Source organism: Chenopodium quinoa, unplaced genomic scaffold (genome assembly GCF_001683475.1).
Source record: "Chenopodium quinoa cultivar QQ74 unplaced genomic scaffold, ASM168347v1, whole genome shotgun sequence".
Classification (NCBI taxonomy): Eukaryota; Viridiplantae; Streptophyta; class Magnoliopsida; order Caryophyllales; family Amaranthaceae; genus Chenopodium; species Chenopodium quinoa.
The window spans coordinates 1,416,330-1,435,763 of record NW_018743212.1 but is presented as its reverse complement, the minus strand read 5'-3'; the positions used below and the strand labels follow the sequence as shown (position 1 = coordinate 1,435,763).

The 19,434-nt window shown below is 32.9% G+C and overlaps 3 protein-coding genes and 1 pseudogene across 4 annotated transcripts; 2 read left to right on the top strand and 2 right to left on the bottom strand.

Moving 5' to 3' along the window:
* The first annotated feature begins 429 nt into the window (after positions 1-429).
* On the top strand, positions 430-2,949 carry LOC110734314 (B3 domain-containing transcription factor VRN1-like). 2 transcript variants are annotated; one of them, XM_021914413.1, is made up of 4 exons: positions 430-977; positions 1,713-2,175; positions 2,261-2,403; positions 2,524-2,949. In XM_021914413.1, exons 1-4 carry the CDS (start codon positions 864-866, stop codon positions 2,803-2,805), a joined length of 1,002 nt encoding a protein of 333 aa, XP_021770105.1. In that variant the 5' UTR covers positions 430-863; the 3' UTR covers positions 2,806-2,949. The 2 variants fall into 2 exon arrangements, with proteins under 2 accessions (XP_021770105.1, XP_021770106.1); XM_021914414.1 differs by having other exon boundaries at positions 700-977; positions 2,273-2,403.
* Positions 2,950-3,031: 82 nt separating this feature from the next.
* LOC110734315 (B3 domain-containing transcription factor VRN1-like) lies at positions 3,032-5,590 on the top strand. The gene is made up of 4 exons (XM_021914415.1): positions 3,032-3,779; positions 4,421-4,862; positions 4,941-5,071; positions 5,206-5,590. Exons 1-4 carry the CDS (start codon positions 3,681-3,683, stop codon positions 5,473-5,475), a joined length of 942 nt encoding a protein of 313 aa, XP_021770107.1. The 5' UTR covers positions 3,032-3,680; the 3' UTR covers positions 5,476-5,590.
* A 152-nt stretch (positions 5,591-5,742) lies between these two features.
* LOC110734313 (probable beta-D-xylosidase 2) lies at positions 5,743-12,548 on the bottom strand. Its single transcript, XM_021914412.1, has 7 exons — positions 11,795-12,548; positions 9,504-9,782; positions 8,246-8,415; positions 7,922-8,019; positions 7,447-7,797; positions 6,814-7,227; positions 5,743-6,724 (listed from the first exon to the last, which is right to left on the bottom strand). The coding sequence occupies exons 1-7, from the start codon at positions 12,185-12,187 to the stop codon at positions 6,132-6,134; spliced, it is 2,298 nt and encodes a 765-aa protein (XP_021770104.1). The 5' UTR covers positions 12,188-12,548; the 3' UTR covers positions 5,743-6,131.
* Positions 12,549-16,002: 3,454 nt separating this feature from the next.
* On the bottom strand, positions 16,003-19,383 carry LOC110734312 (annotated as a pseudogene).
* Between the last annotated feature and the right edge of the window lie 51 nt (positions 19,384-19,434).

Here is a 19,434-nt window from a genome sequence, read left to right as displayed (position 1 = left end):
AAGAATTAATGTAAGTGAGAATTTGACATAAGTGGGAGGGAGGAACAATAAACTAAAGGAAAAAAGTTATGCAGGTTAAAATGTTTGTATCGATTTATGTAAATATGAATATTATTATATTATCATAAAACGAAAAGAATAATTATTGTATAATGATACTCTGTAGTTAAAGATATTTGTCGTTAAAGTTTTGCGTTGGAATAAATGTCTTATTTGATTGAAACATCTATACTAAATTACTAATAGATTCGAACACCCAACCTCTTGTAGGAAATATGGTTATTTAACCATCTAAGTCAATTAGCAACTATACTATAAATATGAAAGCAAGGGGGCATTTGGTTAGTGTATTTTTTTTGGATTGGAAACGAATTCCATTAAACCGATATCCTTATCGTGTGTTTAATTTGAAGGCATGGTAACAATTACCATTACCCTTAGGTAATGGTTACCCCTCATTTGTTACCTCTCAAAAACTTGGGGTAACAAATACCCTTACCTTACTCTTAACAAATAACTTTTTCATGGTTAAATCAAACAAATGAAAAGATAATAGCTAAATGATTCCTTTCCACCCTTTTATTTGTTTCCTTTATACTCCATTTTCAATCATTTCCCGAACCAAACGCACCTTAAATGTATATAATTAAAAATCACAAGGACTAATTAAAAAAGAAAAAAAGACACTAAAAATGCAACGCTCGAGCCATATACTAATTTATTTTAAAAATGAGGTAGTACATGCATCTGAATGTACTCTGTAATAAATTGCAGGTAATAATATTAATGTACTTTGTACTACAACTACCATAGTAGAAATAGTGTAAAATCATTCTTGCAAATATCACTAGATCCTTCATTGAATGAAAATTATGAAGCCCAAAAAAATTGAAGGACAAGAATTGAAGACCAAAAGAAGGCACCCTACTCATTTCTATAAATTGATGCTTTCTCCTCCTCAACAGTCCATCAAGCTGGTAATCTTTCTTTCTTGTTTTTTCAGTAATTCAAACTACTAATTTAAGCTAATTGGTTTTATTTATTCATTTTTAAGTCTTTGGTGAGATCATTTCACACGGGTCATTGATTTAATTTCATATGCTGTCTTCTAATTTTATTTCATAATTTCCATTATTATCAATTCTTTGATTATATATTGTGAAGGGGTTGATTGTATTTGTGAGATAGTACAGCTATCCAATGTTAATTTGCAGTTTTTACTCATAATTAATTAAATATGTTAATGGTGAAATTAACTATTGACAAAAATAAAAGTCAAAATATTATGAGGGTAGAAAATAAGAGGAGGAAGTAGTATAATGCCTGTAATAATATTAAGATAACACAATTATACACTTCTAAAAGTAAGATCAAATAACATATACTACCTCCGTTACATATATTATGTGCAACTTTTGGATATTATTTGTGAGAGATAAAAAAAATTCAAAAATTGCACATAGTATATAACAGAGGTAGTACTGTACATAACATTTACAAAGTATGTTAATTGCGTTGGGTTGATTTGCTACCAATATGTTCCTTAAGTAGTTAAGTTGGTAATAATCTCAAAATCCATATATACATACCATTTTTTGCTAATTGAATTGAATTAATTTGTTACCAATGTCTTCCTTGAGTTGGTGACAATCTTAAGAGTGTTTAAACAGTCTTATCTCATCAACTGCATCTATACATCTAATACATGACAGAGGATTCCGAAGAAATTTGCAAGGACACGGCGCAATGAACTCTCTAGTCCAGTCATCCTTACGGTTCCAACAGGTGAAACCCGAAAAGTGGAGTTAGTAGAAGAGGACAATGATCTATGGTTTAGAGATGGCTGGGAGGACTTTGTGGAGTACTGCTCCATAGGCCTTGCTTACTTCATGTTGTTTGAATATGAAGGGAATTCTAACTTCAAAGTTAATGTATTTGACTTAACTGGTTTTGAGATATCTTATCCATTTAATGCGCGTTCTTATTCTCGTATGCAACATGAAGGAGTTGATTATAGTGATGGTAATGACAGTATGAAACACGAAATTATGCACACATCTTCCTTTAATAGCTCGAAAGCATCTGATGTAGAAGTAATAGGACTAAGTAGTGAAGACGATGAATGTGTTGGTGATGATGAAGTGATGGATGAAACTAGAGAATGTTTTCCATTTGGTGAGTGGATATGTTGAATAACATGTGTTTAGCTTAATTTATCGTCCTCTTAAGTCTTAAATCGAGGTTAGATTACTTGATTTAGTTGAATATGCAGGGTATCCTTTTTGGTTGAAGAGGTTTCAAGGGCTAATCAATGTTGTTATTGCTGCTGGAATTCCCTTGCCAAAGAATCCTTTCTTTGTTGCTGCTATAAAGGAATATGTTTTGGGCAATGGAAAGTACTTGGTAAGTTTTATGCAAATTCAGGTTTATTATGCTTGTATAGTTGTATCATTCTATGTTATGCTAAGCTATGTGGAGTGTACTTAGTAAGATTGTTTAAAACACGATTTCTTATTCGTGCAGAATATTCCTAAGGCCTTCGGTCAAGGGCACCTCAGATGTGAGATATACCAAAAGAAATCTGTTAAGCTTGAGGCATATGATGGAAGGCAATGGAATGTTGATTGTGTTAGAGACAAAACAAAGTACATTTTTAGTCGAGGGTGGATTAACTTTGCGCGACAGATTGGTTTAGAAGTTGGAGATATCTGTGTTTTCGAGCTAACAGATGCAAAGAAGCATGTTCTGAGAGTTCATGTTGTTAAGAACTCAAATACCTGCAGGGTTTCTGAAGATACATTTTGATGGCATAGTGCAAATTGTGTTACTCCTGCTACAACTTCTGTAATGTACTAATAATGGATATAAATATTAAAATATGTAATGGACTCTTAGCTCCATTTCAAAAGGTCCTAACTAAACGGACTCTAATATCATGTTAATATTGTATGGCGTATGTTGTGTAAGTTCGTGTTGTTAATATTGCATGGCGTATGTCGTGTAAGTTCGTGGTGTTAATATTTTGACACTTTATAGCTGTTTTTTTTTTTTTTTTTTTTTTTTTTTTTTTGGTGAGAATAATTTATCCAATTAATAATAGGAAATTAGGAATACATGATTTATTATTTTATTTTTTTTTAACAAGAAGTAGTACGTAAAATAATTGAAGATATTAATCATGTGATTGGATTTCGTAGGAAATTTTAAAAAGTGTTTGGTTAACCATAGGTTTCTCTAGATAATTTACTTCTCAATTTCTCATGAATTTATCAATCAATACCACAAAAGATTTCCAATTTCTAGGAATTTCAACTTCCCATGTTTTTTTTTTTCAACTAAATGACTTTTTTAATTTTTTCTTACCAGTAGTATTTATGGATTTATTAAAGGTCTATATATTTATCTTTTTACGTTTTTTTTTCGTCTTCGAATTTTAGTGAAGGATATAAATTAAAACCGCAATACTTTAATGCCACATCGAGAGTTCCAAGTTACAATTATTATACTCCATATTATAAAAAAAATAATAATAAAAAAACAAACAAACAAACTCTGAGACATTGCCAACTGTGAGGTCTATTCAAAATTTCTACGGTCAATTCATCACAATAATAAATGTGGTTGGAATTACCAAAAGCGCGCTAAATTTACAGTGAGGTTGACCGTGACAAAGAGTAACCATGGAATGCAACAAAGAAGAAGAGAAGATAATTCATCACAGAAAACCTTGCTGCTTTTTCAAGCTGATTCTCTTCCCTAATTCACAATCTAAGAAGTTGGTACGTAAATTTGTTATTTTGTAATTTTTATTTTTGCTAATTTAACGTGCTATTGATGATAGATAAAGTTGCGCTCTTGAATTTCTTAAAAAAAAAAAAAAGGGTTGTGTTCTTGATTTATGTAGTATTGGTGATATGGGCACTTTTGGCTGATCAAGGAAACTATCTTTGATGCACGGAAACTCTCATAAACGTCGTGATAACCCGTCTAAGAACAACAAAATCGGGGATTATTGGATTAAGTATATGAAGTATTATTAGAATTTGTTGTTACAAAAAAAACGTTACTAGTTCAAATTATCCTATCAATGCACACGATGAATTCTAAGAGTGTTTCTATGCCTCTAGAGGTTAAGAGGTCATATTGCCATGTTATAATTTAAGCACCTAGGCCTAGCAGTGTAGCATCGACAAATGTTTCTGATTATTGGGAAGTATTGCATTTTCATGTTTTCCTCGGGTCTTGTAGAACTCTTGACATCAATTATGCTTGTATAATTATGTTCGTTGTATAAATGATGCATAAATGCAACTTCATATATCTGATGCTTCAGTTACTTGTAATTTTGCATAAACAAAGACAAACAGGCCGTGAATCATTTTTATTTTTTCTTCTGTTGTAATATTTTGGTCATGTACAGGGGATTCCGGAGAAGTTTGCAAGGGCATTCCGCGAAGAACTCTCTGCTGTTGCTATCCTTACAGTGCCTACAGGTGAAACTCAAAAGGTTGCATTAGTCGAAGAGGGCAACAATCTATGGTTTCATGATGGTTGGCAGGATTTTGTGGAGTATTACTCCATAGGCTATGCATCCTTTTTGCTGTTCAAGTATGACGGGAACTCAAACTTCAGGGTGCATATTTTCGATCCATCTGCTTGTGAAATATCCTATCAATGCAGTGCTCGGATTGCTTTTAAACCACAACTTGATCCTTGTCCTGAAGAAATTGATGATGATGCTGAGGACAGTCGCGAAATATTGCATTTATCATCTGTTGATGTGAACAATTCTGATTCTGAAGAAATTATAAATCTGAATAGTGATGATGAGACAAATGATGCAAGAGAATACAGTCCATTTGGTATATAATTTACTAGAAAGGTTACTGAATTTAACCAGTTTCTGCTTTGTAGTGATGTTAAAGCTATTCTTATGGCAGGGTATTTTTGTAACTTGGAGAATAAAGAAGGGATAATGAACACGGTTGCTGCTGCTGGAATTCCCTTGCCTGATAGACCTTACTTTGTTACTGATATTAAGACGTATGTTCTGCATAAAGGACTGTACTTGGTAAGTTTTTTACTTGGATGTCTACGAGGTGTGATCTGAATGTGCTTTGGTGAAGCTTTTTCCAACATTAAAATCCAATTTATGCATAATTCTTGCTCGATGATCTACCTCTTAACATGCACATAATCTTGCAGAATGTTCCTGTGTCTTTTTGTCATGACCATCTCAAATGCAATGTGATGCAATCAAAGTTCATAAAGCTTGTGGCATACGGTGGAAAACAAGTGACAGTTAAATGTATAAGAAGTCAATCTAGATGTACTTTTGGTTCAGGGTGGATCATCTTTGCGCGAGGGGCTGGTTTGGAGGTAGGAGATGTATGTGTTTTCGAGCTTACTGATGCAATAAATTATGTGCTGCATGTTCATATTGCTAAGAAGTCACAGATCAAGGCTGCTGCTTGACAACTCTTAAGCCCCTTGTATCTTTTGGCTTAATTTGAGCTGCATTTAGATAGTAGGATTATGTATTTTGTGTACTTGTTTGTTAGTAGTATGTAGTATCATGATATATTTTGTATATGTCGAACCATAACAGTCGTGCATTAGGTGAAACCTTAGTTCAATCTTTGCACTTTCTGAATTTCAATTGCATATTTGGACATACAGATGCATACAGACATGATTGACACAATCGAGTAATGGAAGATTTAATTCTTGAAATCAATAATATGTGAATCTTTCCAAATAGATCACTAATAATCGATCTAATACAAGGCTAGTAATATTTATGATGTAAGCACACACAATATTATGACTGCATTGTACACTTGTACTGCTCTTGAATTGAATTCCAAATCAATAATATATGATCTAGTAGTAATCATGTAAATGGAGGCTTCAATAAATATCTTACAGCAAGCTTTTTGCTGCATGAAGCCAAGAATAGACCTATATAGTCATAATTGATGACCTTGCTAATTTACGGCAACTCTAGATCCTTTGGCACGGTTTGCTAATGTGATCCTGCTCTTCGAGCAGGTTGCCAATAATGTTTCCGAGCATGACTCTCCATTAACCATGGAATCCAAATGTTCAACTATAATATAAGAATGATGTAACTAGGATTTGATGACTCCCAAAGTTTCTGGTTTGAGTGAGACAGAATGCCTAGCATCACCAATGTGAATTTTGTGATCACCCAAGGGAATTCGCCTAATTCCTGATCTATCCACCACACTCAAAAACTTGCATACATGGATGTGGACACTGACCCTCTGCTGGGATCCAGCAGGTACGTGGACCTTCTCAAATGCAACGAGTTGCTTGCGTGGAGCCCACTGCCCTGCTGGTGGCCTTGAGAATACAAGAAGGGTATGGGCTCCATCCTTGGATCCTTGGTTCTTTACATCCACGTGTACAGACAAGGACAATTGGTTGCACCTTGCATGGGTCACACGGATGGCCTTGCCGGCATTGCTGGCATTGGACCTCCGGTGGCCATCTAAAGGTACTACAACCTCCAAGGGGGCATCAGCTATTGTGTGGATGAAGTGGGTGTAACTTAGTCCATATCCGAAAGGATACACCACGGGCCCTTGGTAGAACCGGTAGGTTCGGCCAGGGTAACCTGGTCCTGAGCGCATTGCCATGTTGGTCATAGGGAGATTGTTGAGATATTCTTGAGGGTACCATGTCATTGGCAACTTACCACCTATAACAAGGAGTATATCATCATAAACATTACATATAGATATGAAAATTAAGATTCATAAAACGTGTATATACTAGTCTTGCTGTTACCTGGATTAGTTGTGCCAAAGAGGACATCTGCTATGGCCTGTCCACCAGCTTGGCCTGGGTATCCAGCCCATACAATGGCCGATATTCGTGGGTCATTCTTCGCGAATGAAATATCCACAGGCCCACCACTCATCAAGACCAAAACTACGGGCCCTTTGGAGGCTGCAGCCACCTTGGACACGAGCTTCTGTTGTTGGCCTGGTAAGAGTAGCCCACCTCTGTCCCTGAACTCTGCCTCGATGGACTGGTCAAGGCCCATAATGAGAACCGTTGCATCCGCTTGCGTTGCTGCAGTGATTGCAGGCCCAAATTGTTTGTCATCATTGCAGCCCACATTTGCACAGCCTTCTTGGTGAATTGTCTTGGCATACCTCCCTATTCCTTGAAGTGGGGTTGTGTACCCACATGCAATACCTAGATCAAGTCAAAAAAACAAATAAGCAATTTGGAGTAATGAATGTGATTAAAGTTGTCAATTCGAGTAAACAAGTCGACATTGTATTTGATTTTGTGTCGATTTTAAATTGTTTAGAATAATATGCCAACCCAAAAAACACAAGCCCAAATCCTAGCCAGTGCTAGATAAAGCTAAATGAGCACGAACATGAGTAGACAGTCTAGACACAAGCTTACCAGCGTAGTTGCCAATCATGGTCACTGTGACATCGGAATTGGGCCCAATGACAGCGACGGTACGGTGACGAATATGGGACAATGGAAGGGTTGGGCCGTGGTTCTTAAGAAGAACGATGCCTTGTCGGGCGGCTTCAAGGGCCAACTCTTGATGGGCTGGAGAACATACATCTGCTGGACCAAGGTGGCCATATGGTTGGGCTGATGGTGGGCCATCAAACATTCCCAACCTCATTTGGACTGTCAATGTATTTGTTAAGGCGTTGTTTACATCTAATTCAGTCAGTAGGCCCTTCTTTATGGCATTTTCTGTGTGGAGCCCAAGGAACGGCCCACAGTCCAAATCCAAACCTGTAACATTTGTAACAATAAAAAAAATGTCATTAAATCTTATTATAAGTATTAAAGTACTATATGAATATAAATAGAAATAAAATCTTATAGTATAAAATTGGAAAAGGAAAATTGATTTTACCTGCTTTGATAGCATCAGCAGCAGCTTCTTGAGGAGTTGATGTATAATGTTGGTTACTGTAGAAAACTCCAACTGAGTCACAATCTGAAACTATGTATCTGTTTATGCACCAGAAAACAAATCAATTTTGTCATTTTCAAAGAATAACGCATAAAAATGTGCCACAAGTAGTAGTCGATTTCTAGGTAAAATTAGTAATATGGTAACACGTTGTGGCTACTATTGTAAAATTATTCCTTTGATAACTTATTTTGAACGTATAACGTAACAAAAGACACCTAATTTAAAACTAAAGTAAATTATTAAGAGATTAAGAAAATGTACCCATTAAGGCGCCAATCTCCTCTAATAGTGTTACGAAGGAGTTTAGGGTCAGCACAAGTAGGGATGCCATTGACTTGATTGTAAGAGCACATGACACTCGCAACTTTGCCTTCCATCACACATTCTCTGAATGGCACATCATATGTATCCACCATGTCTTGTTTTGTAACCTGTCCAACCATGATTATATCTTTAGGAGTAGTAACACTCAAGAAAAATAAGTATTTACAGTTTCATTTATAGTAATTCACGCAACGTTGAAACTAACATACCCCCATCAAACATGTCTAATATCTTTAGACGTAGTAATTCAAACATAATGAAACGAACATATTATTAAGCATGTGCTATGTTATGAATCAAAAGCCTAATTTTACAGAATTATATCTGACCATTGTTATGTGGAGTATTTTTATAGCTCCGCCATCATTAACTAATACGAAGTATTACTGTACTATATAGGAATCTCATTTATGTGAGACATTTAATTAATCAAATCAATAATTACCATTGAAAAAAAGATCCTCATATTAATTCTTCAATGCAATTTACTTATATACAAGTATGATCTTTGACTACACGCCTCCTTTTTTAAACAAGTTGGCACGGCCCACTCTATCCAATTATCTATATGTCGGCCAACTTGCACAACTTGCTACATAATGCTAACCAGAGATATTATGTTGGTTACGTCGCTACTTATACGGATAAAGTATTCTTTCTTTATAATATAATATACTATGATTAACATGATACAAATATAAAATTATTATAGTATTATTAATATTTTATAATGTGGGTTATTGTTTTAAGAGTTTATAGATCAGTATGTCAGAGGTAATTCTCGTGAAGTATTAGTACATTCCAAATCTAATGCTTACTTTCATTTCAACTATTTCCAAGATTTTCAAATTTGCACAAAATTTCAACAAAAATTAAAATTGTTTTCTATATGAAATTACTTTATAAAATGTACTTTATTTTCTTGATCAAATATCCCACCTAGTGTTTATTAAACTCGACTAATTATTGACCTGATCATCGGGAATAAAATCTGTGCTAGAATTTACGTCATACGAGCTATCTTTTAACTTACATTATCATATCTAACGTGTACACAAAAATTGTAGCATGTTGCACCATTTTAATTATCATATGTTACTCACATTATTATCATACGTGTGATATGATTAGTTTAATCCTTAGGATCAACATAATTACCACATTATATTAATTATGACATTAAAAAAAAAAATACCTGAGCATTGAAATGGAAGCGATCAACACCACTCCAATTATCAAGGTCATAAGCAGTATAGTGTTTACAAGATGCAGCAACTTTCAACCGGTTACCGTCTGTACCCTGTAAACCTCTGACATAACTGGCAGCGTATTTACCGGCAACAACAGGGTCTTCACCGGGAGTCTCCTGTCCACGGCCCCAACGTGGGTCCCTCAATATATTAACATTAGGACTCCAATAAGTCAGTCCTCCCATCCCTCCGTTGTACATTGCTCTTGCTTCATCTGACACCACCTTCATTTTCAACCAACCATAATTTCAATTAATATAAATTTATGAATATCTAACAATCTAACATAAACAATTATTATTATTGTTAATAAGGTTTATAATCATGTTCGACACAATTTAAAGATGCAACATGACAACAGACTTATAATCTACTAGAGCACAAGACATGCTGACACTACACATAGACATATATAGCCTGAGCGTGTCAAGCTTTGACTACGGTTTTTTTTTTTTTTTTTTTTTGAAATTTCCTGGTTATTTACTTTCAATATTCAACAAATCAAATGGAGCCCACTTTGGATGATACTTCAACTTCTTCGTTAAATAAATGATGTCCAATGCAATTTGCAAAGGACTTTATATCATAAGGTCCATTGAATTTGCTGAATACTAGCTAGTGGCTAGTAGTAGTACTCACCTAAATTTAATTCCTAACAAGTTGAATTGGTACGTTATATTGAATCTTTAAAGCTTCAAATACAGATTCTTTTGGGGTTTAAAAAAAAAAAAAAAAATGAAGTAAAACTTGATGACATTAATTGAGTATACAGAAAGTGACATTAGGAGATAAGCCCTGAAACTTTAATTACCATTTGCATTTGCTTAGGATGTTGTCCGAGGGAAGCAAGGTATACTACTTTAATTTGTTATTTTCTTTCAATGTGTTATGTTGTTTGTTATCGTTCTGAGTATTTAATATTAAATTCGTGAATGTTAATATATATATATATATAGATGCTCTAAAAGGAGAAGATAGATCTATAGTATATTGCCATCGAAATTTTGATCCAATAACAAATATCGAAAGCTAAAGTTATTATGGTGACATTTAAAATACTGTGAAAAGTACGTTTTGCGACACTATATTACTGACAAGTGACAATGGTTACAAGACTTACGGCCTATATTTTTTTTTCATAAGAGAAAAACACTATGCATACCAAATCTTAGAAATTAAATCTACCCTACTCTAAAGTCCATTATGAACAACGCTTAACATTACTTACATCATACGCATGATATATGGATTATTAGTTTTTCAAATTTAGTTGGTCATCTAAAGGAAGAAAATTATAAACAAATTATAAACTTTGATAAAACAAGAAATATTAAGCAACTTATTAACCTCTAATAATTTACCTTTCACATTCGTTAAACCAACATGTGCATGCATGTTTGTTACCTACTTCATTGAAACTTGAAAATGAGTAGGCAATAGTATCTAACACATAACACAAGTTGCATTATTATAGTCAGTCTTATCTACCAAAAAATATGCCAAGTACATTGGTGTAACATCTTTTATAATTCTATATTTAGCAAGCTTAATTATTGTATATGAGTTGCCTGCCAAAGCCAAACTGATAAACATCTTTTATCACTTTAAAAGATACTTTTCTACCTTAAAATGACATAAGCTAAAGTTGTTCTTCTGAAATTTTCCTCACTCCATTACCTAAAACAAAAGAAAAATGCTTCCCTTATCGTTCATTTTTGTATGTTTTGGGATTGCGTTATCTTTACAGCACCCTCAAAAAGAAAAAGAGAAGGTATGTAGTCATCCCGAAAATAAATATTATCGTAATATAATATTCTTAAAATAAAATTGACAGATGACAAGTAAGGGATGTCTTGAGTTTTACTCTAGAATTAATAGTGACTTTTGATTTTTAAAAAAGATAAACGTGACTAATTACAAAATACGGAGTATATACAAAATAAATTATTTGTTGATCTAACATAGACAACAAAAAAAAATCTATTTATATCCAGAGTATTTTATACTTCGTATTAATTGTATATAGCTATGTACTCGTATTTAATAAGGTTGTCAACTTCGCGCTACACGAGTAAAAGAATACTCGTACAACACAATGCAAGTTTGCAACCTTGTTAATTAGATCATGTAACATGTTATAAAAGTAACCAAAAGACGGCAAGAAAATAAACATACCTCGTATAATTGTATGACATTAGAAATTATATTGTTGCAAAGGCAAAGGAAGAAATCTCACCCGTCCAATTTCTTCCCACAAAGAAGCATTGAAAGAGGCAGCAGTTGTAATAACTTGAGGAAAGCTAGTTGCTCCAGGAAATTTCCCTCCAAATTTAGTCCCTGGTCCTACATTAGACACCCCATGTAACGCCTCAGACCACCACTCATAGTCCTGAATTCCGAGCCTCGGGACCGAGGCGGCATTGTCCACCAATAGCTTTACCTTCTCTTGCAATGTCAACCGCCCAATGAGGTCCCGAACACGTTCGGACACGGGCAATCTGATTTGACAAAACGGGAAGGCTCGAAACCCTGCACGCTTGGGGTTACAAGCAAACGGGGCCCGGGCCTCCCCGTTTAAAATAAAAACACTTCCAAGAAGGAGATAGAAGAAAATAAGAGTGCCTTCCATTTTGGGAAGGAAGGATTTGATATTTTGTGCGTTTGGCTTTAAGGTTTGTGAGTGGATTATGAAAGTCTGTGCTTGTATATATATATTGTAAAGCTATTTGAATATTTTATTATTATTTTTTATTTATTAATTTAAAGGGTGGCTAGAAATTAGAGTATTGGATATGATGATATTAGTAGGATGATGTGATGTGAGAGGAAATATATTGGGTGATATGATATGGATTTTCTTTTAAAAGTGTTGTTGGTTAGATGTTTGGAGAAATGGTACTAATATATTTGAAGTAAGGAATTAATTATTTGACAGCCAAGAGGTGGGGGAATATATGGAAAAAAAGAGCAAGTGAATTATTTGAGTGGTGAGAAAAAAATAGCTGTAACTAGCAGTTGGTGTGAGCAATTATATGACTTTTTACCAAAACTGGTTTTTTTCAATGATTTCAGTTGTTTACTTCTTAAACCAATTAGAATCCTTACTTTCACAATAATAATGTTGTCATTTTCATTTTTACCGGATTTATTCACTTTGCTTACTTCTAAAGTTCATAATTAGTAAATCAGATCGATAAACAAACACATAATTTTTAAATACATACGACGTATAAAGTACATCTTAAACATTAATACATAGTGGGTACCCATCTCTCAATCATGAGATTTGTAGTTCCCTGCCCCGTCCCTCTCCATTGTCATGATACCTCAGTACCTCACTGATCATTGTCATGATAGAGACATCTAATAATAGTTCATCATATAAGAACATGAAAGTTTTCGATTTCTTATTATCGACTCCAAACATCATGGCAATTACTCTACAAAAATTAAATTATGGCCAATTGTGGAGTGATGAAATAGTGGTGTACATACGTTTAAGTTGCCAAAAAACCAAACAAATTAAAGAAGGCCATGAAGTTATGGGTTGTTATTATATGCATGCCCAAAACAAAAAATTGTGAAGTTAGCTATTGGAGGTTGGGGCCAATATATTCTGTAGGACCCCCTCATAAATAGAGGTTATTTCGTATTTGGATATTGTTATTGTGCCTATTGAAGATAAGAGCAAGTCAGATGTGCTTTTCTGATCATCATCAGTTCATGCAACTTTAGATTTCTACGCAACAAATTATAATCTAGTGGACGAGCTTTTTGGTTGGGTTAATTAAGCTAGTGATAGAGACTTACCATGAAGTGTTTTGGAAGATTATATGGCCGGGATCGGCAGATTTTATCGTGGTGTTCATGTAGATTTACATTTAATTCGACCTGAAATGATAATGTTTCAGATTGAGTATACCTAAGGAAATGGAAGCTAGTTACGATTTATATAGAACTTTGTTTGATGTTAATTGTACTCGACACCAAATATGACTTGAAATTGATATCTAAACCGACTAAACTTGAGTCATACTCAACCCGGATCAAATAACACTTAAGTAGACATGATATGAAATTTTTATTCAAAAAAAAAAAAAAAAAAAAAAGTAGACATATATTTATTACTTCTATTAGATTTGAATTCATACCTAAGTTCTTCAATTAACTTGGTTTAGAGTCAGCCAACTTATCTTGGTACGATTCGATAAAAATTTAGCTATAGACAATATAAACCAAATAAAATTACAAAATTTTGTGATGGAAAGTCTAGTCATTTGCAAGGTACAAGTAGTTGCTATTAAATTTTAAAATAATATTTTCCCATACAAGAAAAGATAGAGCAATCACAATTTACAAATGACACAACTCTAGCAACAATTGATGGTTTAAATGTAACAAGATTGGCCTAACATATCATCATAATATCACATACTATATGATGCTATAATAGTATAATACTAGATAAGAAAGCCAGCTTGTTGTGTCCCGCTATTGACTCACTTTGGTGGCTCCAATTTAATGTAGAATGGGCAGGCTAAGCACAAAATTTGTTATAAGGGATGCATATAATAAATTTGTTCTTTCACAATACCAAAAATGTGGGACCTTACCAGCCATTTTCCGTGATAAAAATCCAACTAAAAAAATTCTCACCCTAATGACGAAGATTAAAGGCATATGTGGAAAACCTTTGTCTATCATTAAAAAAAAAAAAAAAAAAAAAAAAAAAGAAAAAAAAAAAATTGTTTTTCTAATGGTATTTTTATAAATAAATCAATAAAAATATTTCAGTTATCATGATATTTTCATAAATAAATCAATATATATGGGCTCATATTTAATAAAAAGTTATTGATTTGATTATGTAAATGTTACTAGATAAAAATTGTTGATTTATTTCAGAAAAATACGGCTAAAATCTCATTGTTATATTGACTCATTTGGATCAAAAGCTCAAAAAAAAAAAAAAAAAATCATAGTGTAATTTAAGCTTAACACACATACCGAAAAAATTTACTTCTTCATCCATACAAAGAGCATGAGCATGAGCAAGGGAATTGGACTGCATGTATACAGATTTGGGCTACTGGGTTTTGGCCTTGAGAAAGGCAACCTTAAGTCACATATAGTTTCTCCACAACCCAGCATAATAAATGGAAATACTTTAATAATTTAAGAAAAAAAAAATCACCAATCAATTACGAAGTATAATCTATTATGTTAAAGTTCGTATTATGTATGATTTGGGTGTGTAAATTGGATAGACTATCCAATCTAAAATTTTTGGATTCGGGTATTAGAATTCAAGTTTGATTCAAACTATTCACAAATTCAGTTAGGTCCAAACTTTATGTATGAATTCATCCAATTTCATCCAAATTTTATAATGATAAATTTTTCTTTTATAGCTCAATTATAGTCAAATAAAAAGTAGAAATTTTTTTTAAAAATACAACTTTAAAATTTGGACTTTAAGAGACTGAGTTCATGTTTAGTCCGGAAATTTTTAGATTTGAAACTTTGAAATCAAGTTCAATCCAAACTTTTATAAATTTTGTCTAGTTCAACAAGTTTAGACGGAATTGATTGAAATTCAGACTTCTGTCCACTTACCCATATAGGCCACAATGCTCCATCTCATAATATATATATATATATATATATATATATATATATATATATATATATATATATATATATATATATATATATATATATGTATATTTGAAACATAGTATACTATATAGGGTTACTACTTTAAAGCAAATACTTGTCCCAATAATAGTATTCCATTCTACGTACAAGTATTTGTTATTCACATTTCACAATAACAGTATTAAAATTAATTTTATATGGAGTACTTATAAAGAGAGAAAAATAATTTTCTTAGCATGTCAAGCCATTTTATTTTTATTTTATTATTTTTTTTTTGGTATGGTGCCTAAATATACTTATCATTGCTTACAATACAATGGACCAATTCATGAAAAAAAAAAATTAAAAAATGCAGCCATGAAATGATTATTACTACTACTATGCTTCTTAATGGCTTTGAAGTCACCAAAGAGAGTGGATGGAATTGTCGATGATTTGTCAATTGCTTAGCTTAAAAGTTAATAGAGATCCAATTGCTCAACTATTGTAATCTTCAACACATAATGGTTAAAATAAAAGTAGTAATTTGCATTACCTTTCTTAGATCTTACAAAGTTTCAGCATAATTTTGATGGATTACAAAGTTACAATTTACTAGCTTAGTAGTCGTTGTACTTTGGTGCCTCCAATTTAATGTAGAATGAGCCGCAAGCACAAAATATTGTTCTAAGGGATGCAGCCCCGTTTATGAGATTTCAGTGGCCCGGGGCAAAGATATAAATTGGGGCCCTATTTCACATGAAATACCAAAAAAATTTAAAATTTTTGGGTATGCAAAAAAAAAAAAGATAAAAAAAAGACATTTTATTACGATTGAAATCAAAGTCTAACATTCACATGAAAATATTTCTACGAGCATCTGGACGCAAAGTCACTAATAATCGTTTCTACATCAATATGTTCTAACATATTTTTCTCAATACATAAAGTAGCTAGACCATTCAACCTTTCTTGTGACATTGACGATCTCAAATAGTTCTTTAGTAACTTCAACTTTGAAAAACTTCTTTCGGCAGATGCAACTGTTACCGGCATAGTTAATAGGATTCGATATGCAATGGAAACATTTAGATAGCAATCTGCAGCTTTGACAAATTCAAGGATTTCAAATGCTGATATCAAATCATTTGGCAAAGTCATTTGTAACACTTTCAATTCAGAAAAAAGATCATCTACATCAACATCAGAAAAATTATTATGAGTAAAGGTAGTTTTAAAATTTGTGCAGGATTTTCTCAAATCATCATTATCCAACAATTTCAAACTTTTTGCATCAAACAAAAAACCAAATATGTTATTAAATACCTCCAATTGCTCAAATCTATTTTTCAAAGAAGCTATTGCAATATCAACAACCACCAAAAAATAATTGACTCTAAAAGATTCCTCGGGTGATTGTTCCTCATCATCATTTTCACTCTCAATTTCATCAAATTGCCTCTTTCTAATGATACGACGCTTTGTTGGAAATGTTGGCTCTATATCCATATCAAGTGCAAGGTTTTTGGCAATTTCCAAACTAGCTTCAAACCCTTCAATTCTATATTTCTCAAAATATGTGATTATACCCTGCACTTCATTCATTAAAACTCCAACACTCATGGATTTAGATTGCAACTTTTTACTCATAATATAATTAGCAAATAAAATGTCATACCAAATTACCATGCCGAGTAAAAATTCAAAATTTGCAAGCGAATTAGCCAAACTTTCAGCTTCACTTTTTGTTTTAGCAATATTAACATCATCATGACAAGAATTGTACAATTCCAACAAAGCTAATCTAATTTGAGGAGATTGAAATCTTATAGCTCTAACACTCTTAATTCGACTCTCCCATCTTGTATTACACAAAGATTTAACAGTTAAACTTGGCACATTATCAACTAAAATCTTCCACCTTTTAGTGGAATGTGCAAATAATGTGTATATGCGTTGTACAATTCCAAAAAAAGATATAGCTTTAATGCAAGAATGTGCCATATCTGAAAGAGTGAGATTTAAACTATGACAAGCACATGGCATGTATAAAGCCCTTGGATTAATATCAAGCAATCTTTTTTGGACCCCTTGGTGTTTTCCTTTCATATTAGAGCCATTGTCATAACCTTGTCCCCTTATATCATCAATATCCAAATCAAGAGACTTACAAACATTTAACAATATATTTAAAAGTCCCAATCCAGAAGTATCATCTACTTTTAAGAATTCTAAAAAAAATTCTTCTATTTTGATTTTATCATCTGATACATTCACGCATCTTACTATAAAAGTCATTTGTTCTTGATGACTCACATCAGGGGTACAATCAAGGATTACAGAAAAATATTTTAACTCTTTTACTATTTTTATTATTGAAGTCCGAACACCATGGGCTAAAAGAGAAATAAGCTCATTTTGAATTTGAGGACCAAGGTAATGATAGTGAATTTCATGGCTTTGAATACGTCTTACATGATCTTGCATTACAAAATCAAATTCAGCTATCAATTCAATTATACCTAAAAAATTACCATTGCTATCATCATAAAGCTTTGCACTAGATCCACGAAAAGCTAGATTATTTTTAGCTAGACATTTCACAACATATACAATTCTAATTAAGACTTGCCTCCAACGTTCTTTTTCCTTTGAAATTGCCTCTTGCAAGTCTTTATCAATGTCTTTGTTCTTTTCTAATCTCACTCTTGTTTCATTCCACGTGTTCATATTAGTCATATGCTCAACACTATTTTCATGTAATTTGAGTTTCTCACTAAGATGTTTCCAATCATTCACACCATCATTTGCTAAAAAAGATTTGTTATTTTGAGGTGCGAAGAATTTACAACAAAAACAATATACTTTATCTGCTGCTTTTGAGTAAACCAACCATTTTCTATCAAAAGTCTCACCATGGCTAAGCCTCTTAGTATAATAGGCATATGAAAAATGCCTTAATTTGTCATCAATTGGAAACACAAGGTTCAAGTCTCTTATGGGTCCTTTTTCAATTAAAATATCCCTCCCTTTATTGTCAAGATTACCCCAATTATTAGAATCATAAAAATCGAAAGGAGGGACTACTTGTTCATCAATGCCTATATCATTAACATTGGATGCATTTGGTGCATCCATTGGTTCATTCATATGAGTCGCATTCTCATTCGGGTCATTGGCATTATTAACATTGTTTAAGTCCTCATTAGCTTGTTCATGATTTTCATTTTCCCCCAATTCATGAGATAACTCGTCTACTTGTACTACTTTAGTAAAAAATTTGTCAATGGAACCCTTTTGAGATTCTATTAACTCTTTTTCTTTTTTTCCTCTTATCATTACCAGATAAATATCTTCTAGGCAACATTATATGAAATAATGAAAATTAATAAAAGTATAAAAAAGAGCAAAAACACCTGATAATTGAAGATTTAACACCAAATTCTGCTCAATGCCTCAATTTGAACAATTGCACTCCAAATAATATCTCAAATCTGAAATTATGAAAATACAGTACATGTTATACACTAGTATTTTTAGGAAAATCAATTTATCAAACAAATAAGAATATAATTACCGTTGAAAATCAACCAATTAATCTGAAACTCGGAAGCCATTGTTTCACCAAGGATTCAAGGAACCAAACTCAACCAATTAATTGAATTTTTTTTCCCAATTTTTTTCCCCAACTTCTGATTGTTCTTCAACTCGAAAACAGCTATAAAAATTAGACGAGATACTTTGATGAATTAAGGAGTATATGCAAGTATTATATATAATTAGGCAAAATCCCGTTGAAAATTGATGAGCAAAATTACCGTTTTTGATCGTTTTCTTCTTCAATTGAATCTCGAAAGTCGAAACAACCCCAATTCATCTGACTGAAATTGAAAATTGTATACAAATACATCTTGGGGATTAGATTGAAGCTTGAACGTTTTTTTTGGAGAAATCAAATAACTTTGGAAAGAGAATATTATGGCCGAAAATTAGGGGAAAGAAGTTGAGGAGATTGTCTGAATATTAGGAAAGAAGTTAATGTATTACACAAGCTTGAATGATGGAAATGAACCGTACCTCTTAGGCTTCATTTCAGCAAGACAACAACGTGGGCTTTTTTTTGGGGGCCCAGGGCGGTCGCCCCAGTTGCCATAGGCCAGCGACGGGCCTGAAGGGATGCTTATCATATTTGCTATTTTACAAATTACAAGAGAATTGCTCAAACGAGTCAAATGTGGG